Below are 18,403 nucleotides of genomic sequence, written 5' to 3'. Positions count from 1 at the left end.
CACCACCTCCACGCGGGCCTCGTGCCTGCCCTTCACGGGCTTTACCTCGTCTGCCCAGTGCCCGCGAATCGTCGCGGAGAGAACCTCGACCGCCAGGATTGCCACGTTGGGACGGGTCTCGAACTGATCCGCCGCCTCCCAAAGAAGCTGAAACACTCTGTGTTGCTCGCAAACCTTGAGCACGTCGCCGCCACACTCGTCAGTCATGAATCCTGGGCTCATCTCTCTGGTGATGTAAGAGGATGAGGCGGGTCCGCATACCAGAGCCTGAATCACGCCGAAGATGGCGTCCACCGAGGCGTCGCTGAAGCAACAAGTGGTGTCGCGCACCACCCAGTCGAGCAGTTGAACCAGGTTTTGCAACATCGATGATTTCGACGCGGACTCCTTTTTGAGCACGACCCTGGCGCACGCCAGCGGGGCTTGCCAGCCGCTGATGCTCTCGTAGTCTTCGTCGATGGCCAGGTCCCCGGTCAACATCTTGGAGATAGCGCCGCACGCCGCCCACAGGAAGCTCTCGTGCAGGGATTCGGTGCCGCAAGCCCCCGCGGCCGAGTGCTCCTGAAGCATTTGGAACGCACGTTCCGTCTTGAACGTGTAAACTTCAAATAGGTTCGCCAGGATCCTCGTGTTGGTCTCGAACACCGGCGGCTGGTTCATCGCCGCGACATTTTCCAGGCTCGTAGCGATGGCCTTGTACGCGTCGAAGAGCCCTCCCTCCATGCGGGCCGTCTCCGCGGACGTAGCCGCGGAGTGCGCCATTCGAACCGCGTTGTCTGGGACGATAATATCCCGAGACAAGGTTTTCAAGATGGAAGGAATAACCCAAGCGGCTCGATCTCGAGGCTCGGCCTCAGATGCGGCGCGAGCGGCGTCCGAGCGGCGCGAAACCGACGCGGGTGGCTGAAAAAAGCTCGGGGCCACTCTCTGTCGCGTCCGGGTCCTTCCTTTCGCGCGTGCGCTGCAGGCGGGCGCGGATATGGAAGTGGTCCCCGCTACCCGAAAACCCCGCGAAAAATCCCGCGAAAAGAAAACCCCCGTCCGTTCAAAAAAAGGAAACGAAGGGACGCCTCACGGTTCAGAAACCGCCAAAACGTCCCAAAACCCAGACAGAGGTCCCGCTGCTCCGCTGACATCGAGAGATGGCGCATCCCGCGTCCCGATTGGCTCGGAGAATATTCTGACGGGAGTATCTGCGGTTATGTCCACGCGTTTGGTGATGGAGACACCCGAGCGCGCGCGACGACGGAGCGAGTCTAAATCGCTCCACCTATCATCTACGAATCCTAATCGCTAAACCGGCGCGCCCCGCGTCACCCGCACGGCACACACGCCGACGCTCTGGACACGCACAGGAACGCGTTTCGCTCTGAGATCATGTCGTCGTCCCAGTTGAGGTCGCGCCGGTGCCGAGTCCCTCGACCGCCGTCCCCGTCGTCCCCGTCTCGAACGAGCACATCCCCGTCGTCCCCGTCGCTTCCAATCACGCCGATGTGGTTCCACAGGAACAAGCACCACAGCCTGTACGAGTTCCACCCGGTTCGCTTCGCGAGCCGGGCCATGCCGTAGCCAAACGTGCCGTGAGGTCGCTTGACCTCGGCGAGCTCCCTGACCAGACAGCACGGAGACAGCACCAGGCCGTCCACTCCGCACCGGTCCCACAGCTCGATTGCACGCCTGGAGAGATCACCGCAAAGGTGGACGCCCACGACGCACGAACCGCGGTCACCGTGACTTATCACGGCGTCAGACACCAAACGCTCCACCTCGTCGTCGTAAAGGTTAAGCCGATGGAACGAGACGCGCGGGGCGAGCGATGGGAGGTGCTTGAGGTTCATCTTGCGGTCGAAGTCGAACATGAGGATGCGCGCCTTAGGATATCGATGCGACAGGAAGATGGACGTGAAACCTTTCCCCGAGCAGAGGTCGAAGAGCACGACGCCGTCGCCATCGCCGAGCGGGTCGTCTGCGCAGGTTCCGTCGGCGGCGGCGGCGGGTAAGCCTCGAGCCTTGGCGACCGCTCGTGGAATCCGCGATGCCGCCGCCGATGCCTCGGCAATCTCCTTCCTGAGCACCCGTCCCTTGATGTTCGTCCAGCTGCTGAAGTTATCGTCCGCCATCATGACCTCGGGGAGCCCCGACGCGGCGAACGCGCGCAGGTACGGGTTAGACCTGACGCTCTCCCCGCGGAGGAGGAAGTCCATCGAGGTCATCGACTTGGACCCGCGCTCGCCGCTTGGAGGGTGCCCGTCGGAGGTGGATGGTACATCACCGCCGAACCCGCCCGTATCGGCCGGGGCCGGGCGACTTCCAACCGACGCCCCCTCCGCGCCCCCCATATGAGTGGAGCGGAAATCTCTTGGACGGTGCCGCTTCTCTGAAAGCTTCGCCTGTGATGATGGTCCAAGAAAACGGCGCGGACAGAGCCGTTTGTGCCGACGACACCCTGCCGAAGCCTGAGGATTTTGACAGACTGTTTCCTCATAGGACTCTTGAAGATTTTATTCCTTTTTTCCCGCCCGAAGTGAGGTTTTTACTGAACGTTCCCCAGTGCCAATGCCGAGGTTTTTGAAATAACAGAACGCGTGCACGTGCACGGGGACGATGGCGCTCTCGGCCGCCATAGCGAGCGCGTCCACGTCGAATGAAATCACAGAAGATTCGTTCGCGTCATCGTTCCGTCCTGGAGACGCCGGGTCGATCCGCGTCAAGACGCGCGGATCAGCCTGGAAACGAACCCCGCCCGCGGGCGGCCCGTTGGCGGACGGATTATGGATGCTGAAGCGATCCGAGCACCTGAAGCGATGGAAGCGCCGATGGTTCCAGGCGGACGCATCCGGCGATATCGTCGAGATCAGGGGAGACAAGGCCGAGGCCAAGACCAGGTCGACGATCTCCCTGGCGGACGTGAGGAGCGCCACGGTGTCCTCCACCAACTTCCACGGCGATTCCGATATGAAGGGTTGCTGCGTCTACCTCGAGCTCGGCACGCCGTGGCGCGCGGTGTTCCTCGTCGCGGACTCGCCAGCGAAAGCCGACGCTTTCGTAAACGACGTGCGAATGCGCGCGGGGCTCGACCAGTCCCTCGCCACCCTCCCGCGCGCTTTCACCCCGGCCGTGAAGACCAAGGGTGCGGTTCCGGCGATGAGCCAGGAGGCTGCAAACGCGCTCCTGGCGCCGGGTCTGACCCCGGTTCGCGCGCCGGCGACGCCTTCACCGAACGCGTCCCGGCAACAACCCGCCGCGAGAACTCCCGGCAGTCCCTTGACGGTGTCCGCCATCGCGAACGAGGCTTCCCCCGCGTCCAGCGCCGGGTCGGCGAGGTCGGGTCTCGCCAACGACTCGGCGAGAACGCCGTCCACCGCAAACTCGGGCGCGTCGAAGAAGGTGGGCGTGGGATGGTTCGGTAAGCCGTCGCTCGCCAGCTCGATCGCGTCCGTCGCCGAGCAGTTCTCCAAGTCCACCGACCTCTCGCAGGAGAAAATGAACGACATGACCCGCATGATGGAGGGAGCCATGCGCGCCAAGGACGAGCAGCTCAGCGCGACCAACCGGCTTTTGGAGGCTGAGTGCACGGTGGCGCGAGAGGCGCGAGGCAGGGCGGACGCGCTGCAGAAACGCCTCGAAGAGAAATCCGCGCAGCTGGACCGTCGCACCCAGGAGCTCGCCAGCGAGAAGATCAGCGCTTCCGCGCTGAGGATGAAGTACGACTCTGTGCGCGAGACGGCGGAGGAGGAAACCGCTCGCGCCGACGAGGCCGAGGCGAGCCTCGCACGCGTGCGCAGGGAGCTGGACGACGCCGTTCGCGAACTCGCCGAGACGCGGCAAAAAGCCGACGACACGCAGAGGGCGCTGATGGAGGAGGGCGCGCTGCTGCAGGAGAGGCACGCGAGGGCCGTCGCGACGGAACGCGAGCTTCGCGAGAGCCTCGACGCGGCGGAGCGAAGGGGAGACCAACTCGCCAGGGAGACTGCGGAGCTCAAGCAGCGGGCGGCGGACCTCGACCAAGACCTGTCCAACGCGGAGGATCGAGCCGTCGCCGCGGCGGATAAAGCGGCGAAGGAGCTCGAGGCGGAGCGGAAGAAGGTGGCCGAGCTGCTCCACGTGGTGCGTACCAAGCGGGGCTTCCTCGGCATGTTCAGGAAGACGCCCAAGGCGTCGGCGTTGGTCGAACACGACGAAGCACGACGCTCGGCACGTCGCGGGCGGCGTGCGGCGGCGGCGCTTCCCGCGCCCCCCGCGACGGCCCCTCCCGCGCTTCGCGGCGGCGACGTCCAGCAACCGCCGTCGAGCGACTTTGAGTTTAGGACGGCGACGCATACCCCGGCGGATGGGAGCGAGGTGAGCGACGGGAGTTTCGACGCCGCGAACGCGGTGCTGGCGCGTCGCATGATGAGGGACGGCGTGTGGATGAACACCCCGCGGCACAGGCGCGTCGGTGGGCCCGTGATCGCCAACGCCAGCACCCCCGAGGCGGCCATCATTCGGAAACGGCTGGTGTACGGCGCGGTGGAAACGTGCGAGGAGGTGATCGACGCGCTCGACTCCCCGCACGCGCAGGGGTGCCGCCAGATGTGATTACTCGTTATGTTATTATCGTGTAACGACGGGCTAAAGATGTCGTCGACGACGTGCTACTCGCGCTAATAGTCCCGGATCATTATGTGCTTCCACCTTTGTCTGTTGTGCGGCCTCTTCATGAAGGTTTCGTTGACGTACGAGCACGAAGAGTCGACGCTGAGGCTGTTCGCGGACGCCCACTCCATCGCCTCCTCCACGATTATCTCCGCTATTCCCTTACCCCTCTGCGATTCCGGTACGTACGTGTGCCACAACATCATCGTCCCGTTAGAGCGCTCCACGCCGACGGTGTTCGCCTTGCGCTTCGGTGGCTCGAGCTCGTAGGGATCGATGAAGAACCGTATCTCGTAGGCGACGTACGCCTCGTTCTCAGGCTCCGGCACGTCCTTCTCCCCGCTCGCGCGCTTCCTGAACTTAGTCCATGGCTCTGGTTTTCCCTTGATCACGAATGTGAAGCGCCCGGCCCCGGGACTACTCGGATCCGCCAGGTGCTTCACGTCCGACGAAGACATCTGCGCAGAAATTTGTGGCTGCCGAAGCTGCGGACGGGAAAACTGTTCTCGAATTTGACCTAAGAGAAGCACTCACCTGCCGCCAGCCTCCCCGACTCGCGCCACTCTTTGACGCGCACCGAACCGATCCATTCACGATGCCAAAGAAATCGACGAGTGTGTATGAGACCGTCGACGCGTGGGAAGCCGTCTGGGGCGACGGCGTCGTGCCCACCTGGCTCGGCGGGATGACCGTCGGCTTCGTCCTGCTGTTCCCGTTGCTCAAGATGATGTTCCCGAAGACCATCAAGAAGCACGGCGCTTTCCTCCTCGCGTTCGAGATCGTGGCCTTCTTCCCCCTTTCCTACTGCGCGTACGAGGGCGCGACGGCGTGGTGGTTCAAGCTCGACGACTTCACCACCAAGGAGCAGAGGCTGTACGCAACCAGCCCGCACGCGAGGAACGTGCTGCAGTGCAACTTTGCGTTTCAGACCTGGGACTTTTTCGCGTCGATGCTTCACAAGGAGACCGCCGCGCCGGAGATGCTGGCGCACCACTTTCTCGCCGCGCTCCTGTGCTACTGGGCCATCACTATGCCCTACATGCACTACTACGGCGTATACTTCATGGGCGTCGCCGAGGTGTCGTCTGTACCGCTTGTCATCGTGGACATCTGCAAGTATTACCCCGAGCTGACCAAGCGGTTCCCGTGGCTCGACCTCGCTTCCAAGCTCTCCTTCGGGGTACTGTTCCTGATCGTGCGTGACATCCTGTGGGTGTGGACAGCCATCACGGTGTGGAAGGACGGCCTGGGGATCCTGAAGGCGGGGAACTTTCCGGAGCAGTACCCGGGGTATATCACCGCGGGTGTCCTGCTCGCAAACGTATTCTTCACCACGCTTCAGCTGCTGTGGACCAAGAAGCTGTTCGACGGCGTGATGGAACTCATCGACGGTGGAAAGAAAGAGGATGCGAAGAAGAAGAAGTGATGGCGTTTGCGCCTCGCGCGACCCGCGATATTACATATTACCCGCTGGGTTGTGCTGTATCTATCTCGTGTAATTATTCATCCTAAAATCATCGCATTCTCCGAAGGAGCTATCAACCGTTGTCGCGCCCAAGGCCTCACGTGGTGTTGCCGTTCTCTCCCGCTGCGTTCCCGTCCTCGTCATTGTGCCCCCGCATCAGTTCCGTCACGTACTTGTCCACCTTCTCTGTCGGCAGCTCGTCCATGGCGCGCTCCGCGAGTGAATACCTGAACGTATCCTTGCCGTCGCTGCCCACACCCTTCTCCTTCATCAGGTACCTCTGCAAGCACAACTTGTTGAGCGTGTCCCTCACGTTGCCCAGCTTGGGATGTGCTTCGTCGTCGTGCCTCACCCCAAGTCTCGCCAGGTGCTTCCACAGGACCTGCTCCTCGATCTCGCCGCCGCTGACGGAGACGAGTGCGACAACTGCCATGACAAACCCGCGGAACGTGTGATCCTCCTCCCGGTCGATGAACTGCCTGCGAATCTTCGACGGCAACAAGGATTTGAGCACGTACTCCTTGGTGGGTTCCGACGCCTGCAGATTAGTCCTCGCCGCCCCGGTCTTCTTCTGCGCCTTTCGCGACAGTTCCTTCATCTCGATGCCGAAGATCTCGTTAAACTTGACCTGCGCCTCGGCGACGATGTAAGACGAAACCTTGGCGCGCTTCAGCTCGGGCGCAATCTTGGAGAGGTGCTCCGAGAGCTTGGTCCTGGTCACCGGAGCGCCGTCGCGGTACTGCGAGAAGAGCATGTACCGCATTACTTCGGCGACGAGCTTGTGTTTCTCCTGTTAAACGGGTGGGCGCGGGAACGTCGTGAGCCGGGGTGCCCATATTTCTTGTCAGATCTTGGTTCGCGGGTTTGAACCGAGGACTGGTAGGCGCACCTCCTCGGAGAGCTTCTGAACGTTGGTCTGCGTCGCGTACGACTCAAGCTGCGACATGTACAATTGAGCCTGCGTGAAATGGGAGCGTGGGGGCGGGGTTGGTCAGGCGTCTATTCCGCGTCAGAGGTTGGCACCCCACGAAGGGAGACGAGACGGGGTGTCGACGGGGTATCGAGACCCGACGAAGGGTTCAGCCGCGGGTAGCGCTCGCGTACCGTCGCCGCCGGGTCGGGGTCTTCGTCCGGGAACACGTCGTCGTCGTCTTCGATTTCGATAACGGGCTTGTCCTCCACGATCTCCTCGGGGTCGGGGCCCCTTCTTCTCTCAGATCCGGTCGCGCTCACTCGCTCCCTCTTCACCGCCTTCGCGCTCCCGCGGGATTTGCCGCGCCCTTCGCTGAATGCATTATTCGCGACGATAGCATTCAAGGAGACCGTCTTCCTTCTTTTCATCTCGGGAGCCATGTCGCTCCTCGTCAGCCTACTGTGCTCTCCGCGCTCTGAGCTCTTCGTTTTTCAAAGTGATGAACAGAAACCTGACCGCCCCGCTGGCATCACCATCTCCTCTGCCAGGACGGCGGTCGTTAACGCGTGAAGACGAGCCATTGCTTGACGCGATCGACCGGACACGGGAAGGATGTCTTCCTCTCTCCGCAGGCTCGCGACTACGGTCGCACGCGCCGCCGCCCCGGTGTACCAAGGGTGAGTCCCGGTTCGACCCCGGACCTCCGCGCGTCTCGTCGCGGCGCGAATCGCGTCGTTTCGGCGAGAATCCTCCCCCTCGTTATGGGTTTTCTGGCACGTGCACGTCACGAGGGACGATCGCGACCCGCCGCGCGCGGCGTCGCGTTTGCGCGCCGCCTTTGAGCACGCCGAGCGACTGAAACATCGGATCCATCGTGCTCGACCTCTCGACCCCATGGATTTCAACCTCAACCTGACCGTCGCCACCCTCCCCGTTCCCGATTCGCAGTACGTCTAGGGCTGCCGGCTGGCGCCAGACCACCCCTGCGCTGTGGCGCACCGCGCGCGCGTACGACGTGAACTCCCGCAGCAAGGAGCACCTCAACATCGGTACCATTGGCCACGTTGACCACGGTAAGACCACCCTCACCGCCGCCATCACCAAGGTTCTCGCCGAGATAGGCGGCGCGGAGGTCGTTGCGTTCGATCAGATCGACAAGGCTCCCGAGGAGAAGGCTCGCGGCATCACAATCTCCACCTCGCACGTCGAGTACGAGACCGATAAGCGTCACTACGCCCACGTCGACTGCCCCGGCCACGCGGATTACGTCAAGAACATGATCACCGGCGCCGCACAGATGGACGGCGGCATCCTGGTGGTGTCCGCGGCGGATGGCCCAATGCCGCAGACGCGCGAGCACATCCTCCTAGCGCGCCAGGTCGGCGTTCCCAACCTGGCGGTCTTCCTGAACAAGGTTGACATGGTGGACGACGAGGAGCTGATCGATCTGGTGGAGATGGAACTGAGGGAGATGCTCTCCTTCTACAAGTTCGACGGCGACAACATCCCCATCGTCCGCGGCTCCGCGCTGCACGCGCTGAAGGGCACCGACGACAAGCTGGGCAAGGAGGCCATCCTCGAGCTGATGAAGGCGTGCGACGCGTTCCCTTCCCCCGAACGCGTGCTCGACAAGCCGTTCTCGATGCCTGTGGAGGACGTGTTCTCCATCCAGGGTCGCGGTACCGTGGCGACCGGCCGCATTGAGCAGGGTATCGTGAAGGCGGGCGAGGACGTGGAGCTCATTGGCATCGTGCCGACGCAGAAGACGACGGTGACGGGCGTGGAGATGTTCAAGAAGTCCCTCACCCAGGGTCAGGCAGGCGATAACTGCGGGCTTCTGCTGCGCGGCCTGAAGCGCGACCAGGTGCAGCGCGGCCAGGTGCTCTGCAAGCCCGGCTCCATCACCCCGCATAAGAAGTTTGAGGCTGAGATTTACGTCCTCAACAAGGACGAAGGCGGCCGTCACACCCCATTCTTCAGCAACTACCGCCCCCAGTTCTTCATGCGCACCGCCGATATCACCGGCACCATCACCCTCCCCGAGGGCACCGAGATGGTCATGCCCGGTGACAACATCACCGCCGTGTTTGAGCTCATCACCCCCATCGCCCTGGAGAAGGGCCTGCGCTTCGCGCTCCGCGAGGGTGGCCGCACGGTTGGCGCAGGAATCGTGTCGAAGGTTCTCGATTGATAGATTGTCTTTGGTATTAAAAAGAATGGGAGAGCGAACAGCTACGCCGCTATGTTAGTACAAGAGCCCACGCTCAAGACTCTTATCAACGGCCGAAGAATCCACCGCCCTTCTTCCTGTCCTTCTCTTCCTGAGCCTCGAGCAACTTCTGCTTGGCCAACTCGCGGGGGCTGGGGCCCTTGCCCTTCTTGGCTTTGGCAGCGGCAGCCTTGTTCGCCTTCTTCTGCGCGGCGAGGTTGGCGTACGAGGATCCCGCCTGCTCCACCACCTTGAAGCGGTTCTTCCCAACATTGCACTGGGGGCACTTGTAGTCCCTGGGGAGTGCGTCGAAGTCTCCACGATAGATGTAGCCGCAGTCGATGCAAATCATGGGCTGACCGTTCGCCTTGGGGACGCCGCCGCCGAAGCCACCGAAAAATGCCTGGGTGGTGACTGGTCCGCGACCGGCAACGCGCACGGGGCGAGCGGAGGACTTCACGGCTGCCCCTCGCAGGAAAACGGCGCTGGGAGCGACACGTGTAGCGAGCATCTTGTTTCACTTGCTATCGGAGCGGGGCGACGAGAGGCGAACGATACGGATCCAGGCCGGATTCGCGCTTTCACGATGTGTGAGCTGCGCGCGGGTCTTGCGCGTGCTTGTGTGGCTGCCAACGCCGACTCTCGGCCAGCCGTATGCACCTGAGTCAGCAGCAACTTTATCCTGTCCCGTCGCCGCGTTTTTTTCGCGGTCGCAATTTATCATAGTTGATCGGGGCAGAAGCGGCTCAGCTCGGCTGAAATAAAAACTTCTGGGGATGCGCCCCGCGCTACCTTCGTAATAACGATAATATACTCGCTCTTCACTTGATCTCTCGCTTGATGGGCGCCCTCATGCCGGCCTTCTTGTTGGGCTCCATCACGTACTTGATGATGGACTCCTTGATGCCGAGCACCTGGGGGAAGGCGGCGCGGATCTTCTTGTCGCACATGGTGTTGTTGGACCTCGGAGCCTTGATGACCTCCGCCTGCTCCTCCTCCGTGAAGTTCTCCCAGGTGAACTCGGGGTGCAGGTAGTCGCGGTACAGCTCGAGAACCTCGTTGTGGGAGATGGCGCCGGGGTTAGTCCAGTTGTACGCGCCGGTGAGGCCGCGAAGGGCGCCCTCGACCGCCATCGGGACAAACTCTTCCAACACCGTCATGGAGTTGGGAATGTTGACAACCTTGGCGTAGTTGGCAATCTTGGTGATGAAGTTCCTCGGGTTCTGGAGATCCCCGTCGATGGGCATGCGCACGCGGCACTGCATCACGTTGGGGTAGTGCCTGAGCATCATCTCCATGTACGACTTGGTCTCCGAGTAGAACGAACCCCCAAAGTTGGGGTCGTCCTCCTCGGTGAACGGGACGCCTCCGATGGTGTGCGCGTCGTCGTACTTGTAGATGCAACCGGTGGCAAAGTTGGTGACGTGGACGTTGTTCTCGAGGGCGACGTCGCAAAGCTGGAGAACGCCGATGACGTTCGCGCGAATGGTCTCCACCTTGTGGTCCTCGCACCAGTCGACGTTGGGTCGTCCGGTGACGCCCGCGGCGTTGAGGATGTGCGTGCACTTGGAGCGCTTGATGTCGTCCTGGACGCCCACGCGGTCCTGCAGGCGCGCGCTGCCGTAGCACCAGTCGTGACCGAGTTCCGTGAGGAGTTTGCCGAGTTTACCGCCGATCCAGCCCGTGCGGCCGTAGACGAGGAACATCGGCTTCTTCTCCCCCTTCCCTTCCTCGCGCTCAGCCGCCCGCTCCCTCTCCTGCGCTGCCATCATCTCCTCGAGGCTCTGATACACCTCACCCTCGAGCTGGGGCTTACCCCCCGTCGGGTGCGCCACGAGCGCGCCGCTGAGGTTACCCCAGTAACCGCTAGCCTGACCGTTATTGGTGTACCAATCGATGGTCTCCTTGAGTCCCTCCTCCCACGACACCTGCTGCGTCCATCCGAGAGCGAGGAGCTTGCTGCAGTCGATGAAGTAGCGACGGTCGTTGAATTTGCGGTCGGAGACGTGCACGATCGTCTTGGAGATGTCCTTGCCGAGAGATTTGCCGATGTCCTGAGCGACGGACAGCACGGTGCGCTCCTCGTGCGCGCCGATGTTGTAAACCCCCTTGATCGCGCCCTTGTGCAGGATGGTATCAAATGCGGAAGCCGCGTCATACACGTGCATGTACGAACGCGTCGCCATGCCGTCGCCGTGGATGGGGATGGTGCCGCCGCTCTGCGCGAGCATGATGAACTTGGGGATGGCCTTCTCCGGGTACTGGTGCGGACCGTACACGTTGTTACCGCGGGTGATGATGTACGGGAGGTTGTACGACCTGCCGTAGGCCATGACAAGCATCTCAGCGCCCGCCTTGGTGGCAGAGTACGGGTTGGTCGGCTCCAGGAGGGACGCCGCCTCAACGTTAGCCTCATCCTTCTCGTAGGAGGACTCGCCGTAGACCTCGTCGGTGGAGACGTGGAGGAATCTCTTGATGGTACCCAGGGTCTTGACGGTCTCGAGCAAAACGTGGGTACCGCGGATGTTGTTCTCGGTGAACTCGAACGAGTTGCCGAACGAGTTGTCGACGTGGGTCTGCGCAGCAAAGTGCATCACGGTGTCGATCTCCTCGGACCTCATGACGTAGGTCATGAGATCGGCGGATCCGACATCACCCTTGACAAACTTGAAGTTGAGAAGCCCCGCGATCGAGCGGAGGTTATTCAGGTTGGCGCAATAGTCGAGCTTGTCGACGACGACGACCTGTCGGTTGGAGTCGGCGTGGGGAAAAAGGACGGTGAGTCGGGTGGCGAGATGCGGAGATCGCGGTGCGTTATGCGCGTGTTCGGGTCACTTTGTGGCTAACAATCGACCCCGGGTGAATGTCAACCCGTCGTGAGGCGCGCGCGACGCCTCTCGTGCCCGCACGCGCGCGGGGGCGGCGCGCTTCAACGGGGCCCGCGGCCGCACCTTGTACTGGGGGTACTTCTTGGCGAACAGGATCGCGACGTGCGACGCGATAAACCCGGCACCACCCGTGATGAGGACATTTTTCGCCTCGTACAGCTCGTTAGCCTGCTGGGTTTCCGCGGTCATTTTCCCTGCGGTGTCGCCCAGCCCTTTTGCTTTTCCCGCCGCGGGGGGGCGCGCAGTCAATATATATATTTTCGCCATTGGAGCTCGCGAAGGCGTCGCGCAACGGGTGGCCGTGATCGATCGATTCGAAATCGACCCACGATCACCTGTGACGGATGATTGAATTATGAGTGCACAGCGGATTCAGTACACATTATTTCGAAATGGACAAATAGGAAGATGGGGAAAGATGCATGACTGCGTCGCTGTGATGATTCCCAAGCCGTTTTGTAAACGAGAGGAAACGAGACTCGGTTCAGAGAGACACCGGAAGCGCATTCCGTGAACGCCTCTCTGTCGTCATGAAGCGACCGGGGTTGTTGGCCATCGCGTTGGCCCTCGTCGTCGGGGTCCAATCCGTGCGGTCGGAAGGTGCGCGCCCATCTCGAACCCAGCAGACCCCCCGTGCTCCTACGTAGTCCACCAGATCGCGCTGCAGCATTCCGTGAGCTGAGCTGACGCGACTCCTCCGCTCCTCTCGTGCTCCGCAGCCCCACCGCCTCCGTGCTCTGGTCACGGTACCCTGAACCCCGACTCCACGTGTTCGTGCGAGAATCCACGCCCCGCCGCGGGCGCGACCGGGTGGACCGGCGGGCTGTGCCAGGTTCCGGTGGTCGGCCTCGCCACGCAGACCATCGGCACGAACGAAGCGCAGAGCGACAGCCTCGAGTCCGCCACTTGGAAGTGCTACCACATGGCCACCCCCGCGGCGACCGACTGGAACTACCTCTCGCTCGAGCTCAAGCAGCTCGACGGGGACCCCGACGTCTACGGCATGCTCTACAACGCGACCGACGACGGTCGATACCCGACCGGCAACACGCAGGGATGGGACTTTCGAGAGGTGTCGAGCTCGGCGCGGGGCTCGGTGCGACTGACGGTGGGAAAGCGGGACTGGGCGCATCCGAACGACGCCGCCGAGGGCGTCTACATCTGCGTCACCGCTTACGGCGACCGCGTCGCGTCCTACGAGCTCCGGTCGGTGTTCACGAGGTGTCCCGCGGCGTTTGCGATCGACTCCGAAACGGGAGCCACCGTCGCGACGCAGTGCTCGGCGCCGGCGACGGGGGGAACGACGAATCCGACCGACGTTCCCGGAGCGTGCGACGAGGCGTCGGGGACGTGCGCGTGTAAAGCGTACGCGGACCACGCGTACGTGGCGCCGGAGGGGAGCGAGCACGACGACGTGCCCCCCGAGCTCGGCTTTGACTCGTGCTCTGCTCGGATAGATTTCGTCCCGAGCGCCTCGAAGAGCGAGTCGTGGGACGACGTGACGCTCGCCGCGGACGCGTGGACCTTCTACCGGTTCGAGATCACCGACGACGACTATCAAATCCAGGTGACGATGGAGCGGGACGAGGACGAGGGCGGGACCGCGCGGCTCTTCCTGAGGCACGAGACCCTCCCCGACTCTCGATGGGGCCATCACGACCTCCCGGACGACTTCGTCTCCGGCACGCGCCCGACGCAGGAGGTGCTCGTGACGCGCGGGGACGTCGCGTTCGTGGCGGGGACGTGGTACGCGGGCGTTCACGCGGGCGCCGACGCCTCCTCCAAGTTCACCCTCACCGTACAGAGGTTCGACTGCCCTCGGGACTGCAGCGGTCGCGGCGAGTGCGTCCACGAGCAGAACGGGACGCGAACGTGCGCGTGCGACACCGGACCGCTCGGGCCGTATCTGGGCCCGGGATGCGAGGATGAGTACTCGGGGCTCACGCCGAGTGCGGACGGGTGGCACGTCAACGGGACGTTGGGCGCCTCCGACTACGACTTCTTCGCGCTGCCGGATATCGACATCCGGGAGAGCAAGAGGCAGATCGAGCTCGTGCTCAGCGCTCGGTACGATCGCGACGAGACGAGCTACTACTGGCGACCGGAGCGACCCGTGCTGCTGCTAAACCACGGCGATCGATCCGCGTTCCCGTCCGCAGACAACTACACGTTCAAGGTGACGATGGAGGAGCGGTCCAAGGAATACTCCATCCAGCTATGCGCGGCACAGATGAGGGGCTCCAAGTGGCAAGCCGCGCTGTACAACCCGGCGAGGACGATTCCCATGGTGTACTCGATGAGCTTCCGCAAGAAGGGAGTGTGCCCTTCGGCGACGGACGGTGAGTGCTCCGACAACGGCGATTGCGTCGCCGACGTGACGTCGCCAGACTTTGCGACTTGCCGATGCAAAACGGGGTGGGCCGGCGCGGACTGCAACTTCAGGGCTTGCCCGGAAGGATCGTTTATCGCGGTTCCAGGGGAGGGACACGGGACGTGTTACCGCGAGTGCGTGGACGGTAAGCATCGCCCTGACGGGTGTGACCGCGTGGCGTGCGACCCCCCGGCGAGGTCAGCCGCGGACGGCTCGGGATGCGTAATGGACGAGTGCTCCAACGACCTGTTCTTCGTCGACTCGGGAAGCGACGTGAGCTGCGTGAAGCGGTGCGTCGCATCCAGCGCGGGATCTCCCAAGAGACTGAGCGAGGAGTGCGACCCGGACACCGTTCGCGGCGCGGGCGGGTCCTCTGGCTCACGAAGGCGCCTCGGGTTCCCGGGGGTGATGGTGCTGATCGTCGTCGCGCTGTCGGTCATCGCCGGCGGCGTGGGGTACTATGCGTATTCGTCGTGCGGGGGCGCTGAGGCGTTGGGCACTTTGAGGGGCGCGCTCGCGTGGGGAAACGGACGAGGTTTCAGGCGGTACGACAGGTTCGAAGGGGAGCGATTTGATGACTTTGCCGCCGCAGATTTTGACACCCCATGAAAAACGATACCAGTAAAAACGTGTACACTTAACAACGCCATCCTTCGCCGCCCCGCGCGTCACTCCCGCCGACGCGATGGAGCCCGCGTCGCCGATTCCGCCATGGGTAGAAAAGCCAGAGGAGTGCAGGTGGTTCTACGGCGACGAGCGACCGGTGAGGCCATCCCCGAAACCCTGACGGCCGATGGTACCCTGACGGCCGATCCGTTGTTGTTTTCGTCGAAGGAAATCTCGCGCCCCGCGTCGCTCCTCGCTGACCGCCCGCTCCCTACTCTCGCAGCTCCCAGCGAAGCTGTGGTCTCTCCAGAACATGTGGTATGAAGGCGAGATCGGCCCGGACACGCTGGTGTGGACGGAGGGCATGGGGAGACGAACGAGAGTCCGCGATATGCCGACTCTGCTCGGCATCCTCCGGGGCGATGAGGACGAGCCCACGGGTCTCGACCAGTTGCTCGCCGACGCGGCCGACGCAGACCACGAACGCGTCGCCGACGGCGCGACTACGTCCTTCGGCGATGAAGCGCTTCTCGACGCCGAACTGGGCAGCGGATCCTCTTCCTGGGAGCTGAACGGGGGCAGACAGAGGGCAGCAGCCGCAGCCGCGGCGGCGGGAAGAAGTTCCCCGGCGCTGGTGCTGACCCTGTTGAGGGAGCTGCAGGCGACGCAGGAACGGTGCGCGAAGCACGAGGCGCGGGAGATGGCGCTGGCGAGGGAGGAGGCGCAGGCGCGCGAGCTCGTCAGGGAGCTGAGGGCGTTGGCCGTGGAGGCGAGGGAGGCGAGGCGAGGTTTGGCGTCGTCGCCGTTTGACCTCGCGCGACTCGCGGGGGACGCCAGCTTTGGGGACGCCGGGACGGTCGCGAGCCTCCTAGCGGCGAACGATGCGATGGACGGGGGTGAGTGCGCGTGGGCTGGCGGATCCGAGGGGGCGCCGGAGGAGGCGGCGGTGCGTGGGAGGGCGTCGCGGAGGCGACCGGCTGCGAAAGCGGATGGGGACTCGTCATCCGCGGCGGCGGCGGCGGCGGCGAGGAGGAGGAGGTCCGGCGATGGAAGGCGCGCCTCGGGGCCTGGGGTGGGCACGGTCACGGTCGTGCGGTTGAGGAGAAAGAAGGATGCGGAGCTCCCGAGGCCGGAGTGGCAGACCTGACGAGAGTAGCTCGGGGGCGACGAACCAAAACACGCGCAGAAAAATGGTCCTAGTCTCGCTCCGTCCCGAAATCGCCTCTTCGACTCCCCCATCAGGCGGGAAGGGAGTCGAACCATTCCATTTTTGGATTGTGACTCCCCCCGAACTGCGTGTCAGTGACGACCACGTGGCGACTCGATAGAACCATAAACGACGGTTCGCGGACCAAAATGCGGCGTACGTGTGTCATGCGTATGAAGGGCAGTCTGGAAATTCCGCTACTTTTCGAGCGCGGTGGGACTTTTTGATCTGGTGTTTTTGAAAATGGATCAGTTCGGGACACCAAAAAAGGAATCACCAATCACGTAAACCGTCGTTTCCTGGTTTGTGGCTCGCCAGCTTACCGCGTGCCAAACCCTGCCACTTTTTAGCAGACGGCGGCGTTTCGGCTGATCACTCCACAACATCCGACCCCTGATCGGCAACAGGTCGGTGAGAAATGTCCTTCGTCATGTCGGCTGTGCCTACTAAGGCTGCCGTGTTCACCGGTGCCCGCGCCTCCGCGCGCGGTTCCGTTCGCACCGTCCGCGCCGCCGCGGTTCCGGCTGTTCAGATCCCCGGCAAATCTGCCGTGCGCATGGGTATCTCCAAGATCGCCGCCGTCGCGCGCCCCGCGCCCGTCGTGCAGGCCAAGCGCGGTGACGCCCAGGTGGTCACCGCCGGTGGTGGTGGTCCCGTCGTTGCCGACACCGTCCCCGAGGACGTCCGCTTCGACATGTCCGAGGGTGGCCAGAAGAAGCGCTGGTCCATGGTTTTCGCCCTGTTCTGCGCCTTCGTGCTCTGCAACCTTGACAAGGTGAACATGTCCGTCGCGATTGTGCCCATGGCCGAGAGCTTCGGCTGGACCTCCGTCGAGAAGGGTCTCGTCCAGTCCGCCTTCTTCTGGGGTTACGCCTTCACCCAGGTTCCTGGCGGCTGGCTCGCCGCCAAGTACGGTGGCAAGCTCGTGCTCTTCGCCGGCGTGATGCTCTGGTCCTTTGGTACCCTCATCGCGCCCGCGTGCGCCAACTTCTCCTTCACCGCGCTCCTCGTCTCCCGCTTCCTCGTCGGTCTCGGCGAGGGTGTCGCGCCCTCCGCGGCCACTGGCGTTCTCGCCAAGGGCGTCCCCGGCTCCCAGCGCTCCAAGGCTGTGACCGCCACCTTCGGTGGCCTCGACGTGGGCTCTCTCTCCGGCCTCATCATCGCGCCCCCCATCATCCTCTTCCTCGGCGGCTGGCCCGCTGTCTTCTACCTCTTCGGCGTCCTTGGTTTCATCTGGGGTGCCTGGTGGGCGGTCGGCTACATGAACGACAAGTCCACCGATGCCCGCGAGACCGCCGAGGAGAAGGAGGCGCGCGAGGCCAAGGAGGCCTCCGGCGCCAAGGCTGACCCCATCCCCTTCGGCAAGTTCTTCAAGAACGGCTCCTTCTGGGCTCTCATGGCGGCGCACTTCACCTGGAACTACTTCTCCTACGGTCTCCTCGCGTGGCTCCCCTCCTTCCTCTCCTCCGCCCTCAACGTGACCCTCACCAAGTCCTCCTTCCTCTCCATCCTCCCCTACCTCGCCACCGTCGCGGTGACCACCATTGTCGCGCCCACCGCTGACTCCTGGGAGAAGAATGGCATGACCCGCACCAACGTCCGCAAGCTCTCGCAGACCCTCTGCTTCGGTGGCGGTGCCATCTGCCTCGCCCTCGTCGGCCTCGTGGTCAATTCCACCCCCCCTGAGGCGGTGACTCAGACCACCGTCATCACCGTGATGTCCCTCCTCACCGTCTGCTTCGGTATGGGTGCGTGGGTGCGCACCGGCCTCTTCTGCGGCCACCAGGACATGTCCCCCAAGTACGCGTCCATCATGCTTGGCATCACCAACACCGCCGCGGCCATCGCGTCCACCCTCTCCACCTTCTTCACCGGCTACTTCTTCTCCATCTCCGGTGGCTCTTGGGGCTGGTCCCTCTTCTTCCCCATCGCCGCGCTCCAGGCGATCACCGTCCTCCTCTTCCAGTCCTTCAAGTCTGACCCGGTGGACTTCGACAAGGCCTAAGTATCACGGGTCGGTTGGAATCGTGTCGATGCGGCGCTGTTGAGAGCTCATCAGCGCCGTGCACAAACTTATCTATCAGCACGCAGGTTCTTCATGGAAGAAAC

The 18,403-nt window shown here is 63.2% G+C and overlaps 10 protein-coding genes across 10 annotated transcripts; 5 read left to right on the top strand and 5 right to left on the bottom strand.

Annotated features, from left to right (window-relative positions):
• Positions 1–1,313: 1,313 nt before the first annotated feature.
• MICPUN_57095 (predicted protein) lies at positions 1,314–2,339 on the bottom strand (the record flags this gene model as incomplete). Its single annotated transcript, XM_002500547.1, has 1 exon — positions 1,314–2,339. One exon carries the CDS (start codon positions 2,337–2,339, stop codon positions 1,314–1,316), a length of 1,026 nt encoding a protein of 341 aa, XP_002500593.1.
• A 436-nt stretch (positions 2,340–2,775) lies between these two features.
• On the top strand, positions 2,776–4,626 carry MICPUN_52280 (predicted protein; the record flags this gene model as incomplete). Its single annotated transcript, XM_002500965.1, has 1 exon — positions 2,776–4,626. One exon carries the CDS (start codon positions 2,776–2,778, stop codon positions 4,576–4,578), a length of 1,803 nt encoding a protein of 600 aa, XP_002501011.1. The 3' UTR covers positions 4,579–4,626.
• Positions 4,627–4,643: 17 nt separating this feature from the next.
• MICPUN_57093 (predicted protein) lies at positions 4,644–5,093 on the bottom strand (the record flags this gene model as incomplete). The annotated part of the gene is made up of 1 exon (XM_002500546.1): positions 4,644–5,093. One exon carries the CDS (start codon positions 5,091–5,093, stop codon positions 4,644–4,646), a length of 450 nt encoding a protein of 149 aa, XP_002500592.1.
• Positions 5,094–5,471: 378 nt separating this feature from the next.
• Positions 5,472–7,332, bottom strand: MICPUN_93725 (predicted protein). Its single transcript, XM_002500545.1, has 3 exons — positions 7,205–7,332; positions 6,990–7,058; positions 5,472–6,890 (listed from the first exon to the last, which is right to left on the bottom strand). The coding sequence occupies exons 2-3, from the start codon at positions 7,044–7,046 to the stop codon at positions 6,198–6,200; spliced, it is 750 nt and encodes a 249-aa protein (XP_002500591.1). The 5' UTR covers positions 7,047–7,058; positions 7,205–7,332; the 3' UTR covers positions 5,472–6,197.
• Positions 7,333–7,609: 277 nt separating this feature from the next.
• Positions 7,610–9,255, top strand: MICPUN_90282 (predicted protein). The gene is made up of 2 exons (XM_002500964.1): positions 7,610–7,690; positions 7,962–9,255. The coding sequence occupies exons 1-2, from the start codon at positions 7,626–7,628 to the stop codon at positions 9,202–9,204; spliced, it is 1,308 nt and encodes a 435-aa protein (XP_002501010.1). The 5' UTR covers positions 7,610–7,625; the 3' UTR covers positions 9,205–9,255.
• A 31-nt stretch (positions 9,256–9,286) lies between these two features.
• On the bottom strand, positions 9,287–9,733 carry MICPUN_57089 (predicted protein; the record flags this gene model as incomplete). The annotated part of the gene is made up of 1 exon (XM_002500544.1): positions 9,287–9,733. One exon carries the CDS (start codon positions 9,731–9,733, stop codon positions 9,290–9,292), a length of 444 nt encoding a protein of 147 aa, XP_002500590.1. The 3' UTR covers positions 9,287–9,289.
• A 220-nt stretch (positions 9,734–9,953) lies between these two features.
• On the bottom strand, positions 9,954–12,299 carry MICPUN_93721 (predicted protein; the record flags this gene model as incomplete). The annotated part of the gene is made up of 2 exons (XM_002500543.1): positions 9,954–11,966; positions 12,174–12,299. 2 exons carry the CDS (start codon positions 12,297–12,299, stop codon positions 10,044–10,046), a joined length of 2,049 nt encoding a protein of 682 aa, XP_002500589.1. The 3' UTR covers positions 9,954–10,043.
• Positions 12,300–12,640: 341 nt separating this feature from the next.
• MICPUN_57087 (predicted protein) lies at positions 12,641–15,090 on the top strand (the record flags this gene model as incomplete). Its single annotated transcript, XM_002500963.1, has 2 exons — positions 12,641–12,710; positions 12,830–15,090. 2 exons carry the CDS (start codon positions 12,641–12,643, stop codon positions 15,088–15,090), a joined length of 2,331 nt encoding a protein of 776 aa, XP_002501009.1.
• A 76-nt stretch (positions 15,091–15,166) lies between these two features.
• Positions 15,167–16,234, top strand: MICPUN_57086 (predicted protein; the record flags this gene model as incomplete). The annotated part of the gene is made up of 2 exons (XM_002500962.1): positions 15,167–15,244; positions 15,371–16,234. The coding sequence occupies 2 exons, from the start codon at positions 15,167–15,169 to the stop codon at positions 16,232–16,234; spliced, it is 942 nt and encodes a 313-aa protein (XP_002501008.1).
• A 778-nt stretch (positions 16,235–17,012) lies between these two features.
• Positions 17,013–18,221, top strand: MICPUN_67528 (major facilitator superfamily; the record flags this gene model as incomplete). Its single annotated transcript, XM_002500961.1, has 1 exon — positions 17,013–18,221. A coding segment is annotated over one exon (1,209 nt), but the record flags the coding sequence as incomplete, so codon positions are not given.
• Positions 18,222–18,403: the final 182 nt, after the last annotated feature.

This window comes from Micromonas commoda, chromosome 3 (assembly GCF_000090985.2).
Source record: "Micromonas commoda chromosome 3, complete sequence".
In the NCBI taxonomy this organism is placed as follows: Eukaryota; Viridiplantae; Chlorophyta; class Mamiellophyceae; order Mamiellales; family Mamiellaceae; genus Micromonas; species Micromonas commoda.
Note: the sequence above shows the minus strand (reverse complement) of the source record. Positions and strands in the feature narration are given on the sequence as shown.

Excerpts from the sequence above, each read along its gene's own strand:
- MICPUN_93725 (XM_002500545.1), bottom strand. The coding sequence starts at position 7,046 with ATGTCGCAGCTTGAGTCGTACGCGACGCAGACCAACGTTCAGAAGCTC. Across the intron at positions 6,891-6,989 it reads TTCAGAAGCTCTCCGAGGAG|GAGAAACACAAGCTCGTCGC; the intron begins GTGCGCCTACCA and ends CCCGTTTAACAG.
- MICPUN_90282 (XM_002500964.1), top strand. The coding sequence starts at position 7,626 with ATGTCTTCCTCTCTCCGCAGGCTCGCGACTACGGTCGCACGCGCCGCC. Across the intron at positions 7,691-7,961 it reads GCCGCCCCGGTGTACCAAGG|TACGTCTAGGGCTGCCGGCT; the intron begins GTGAGTCCCGGT and ends CCCGATTCGCAG.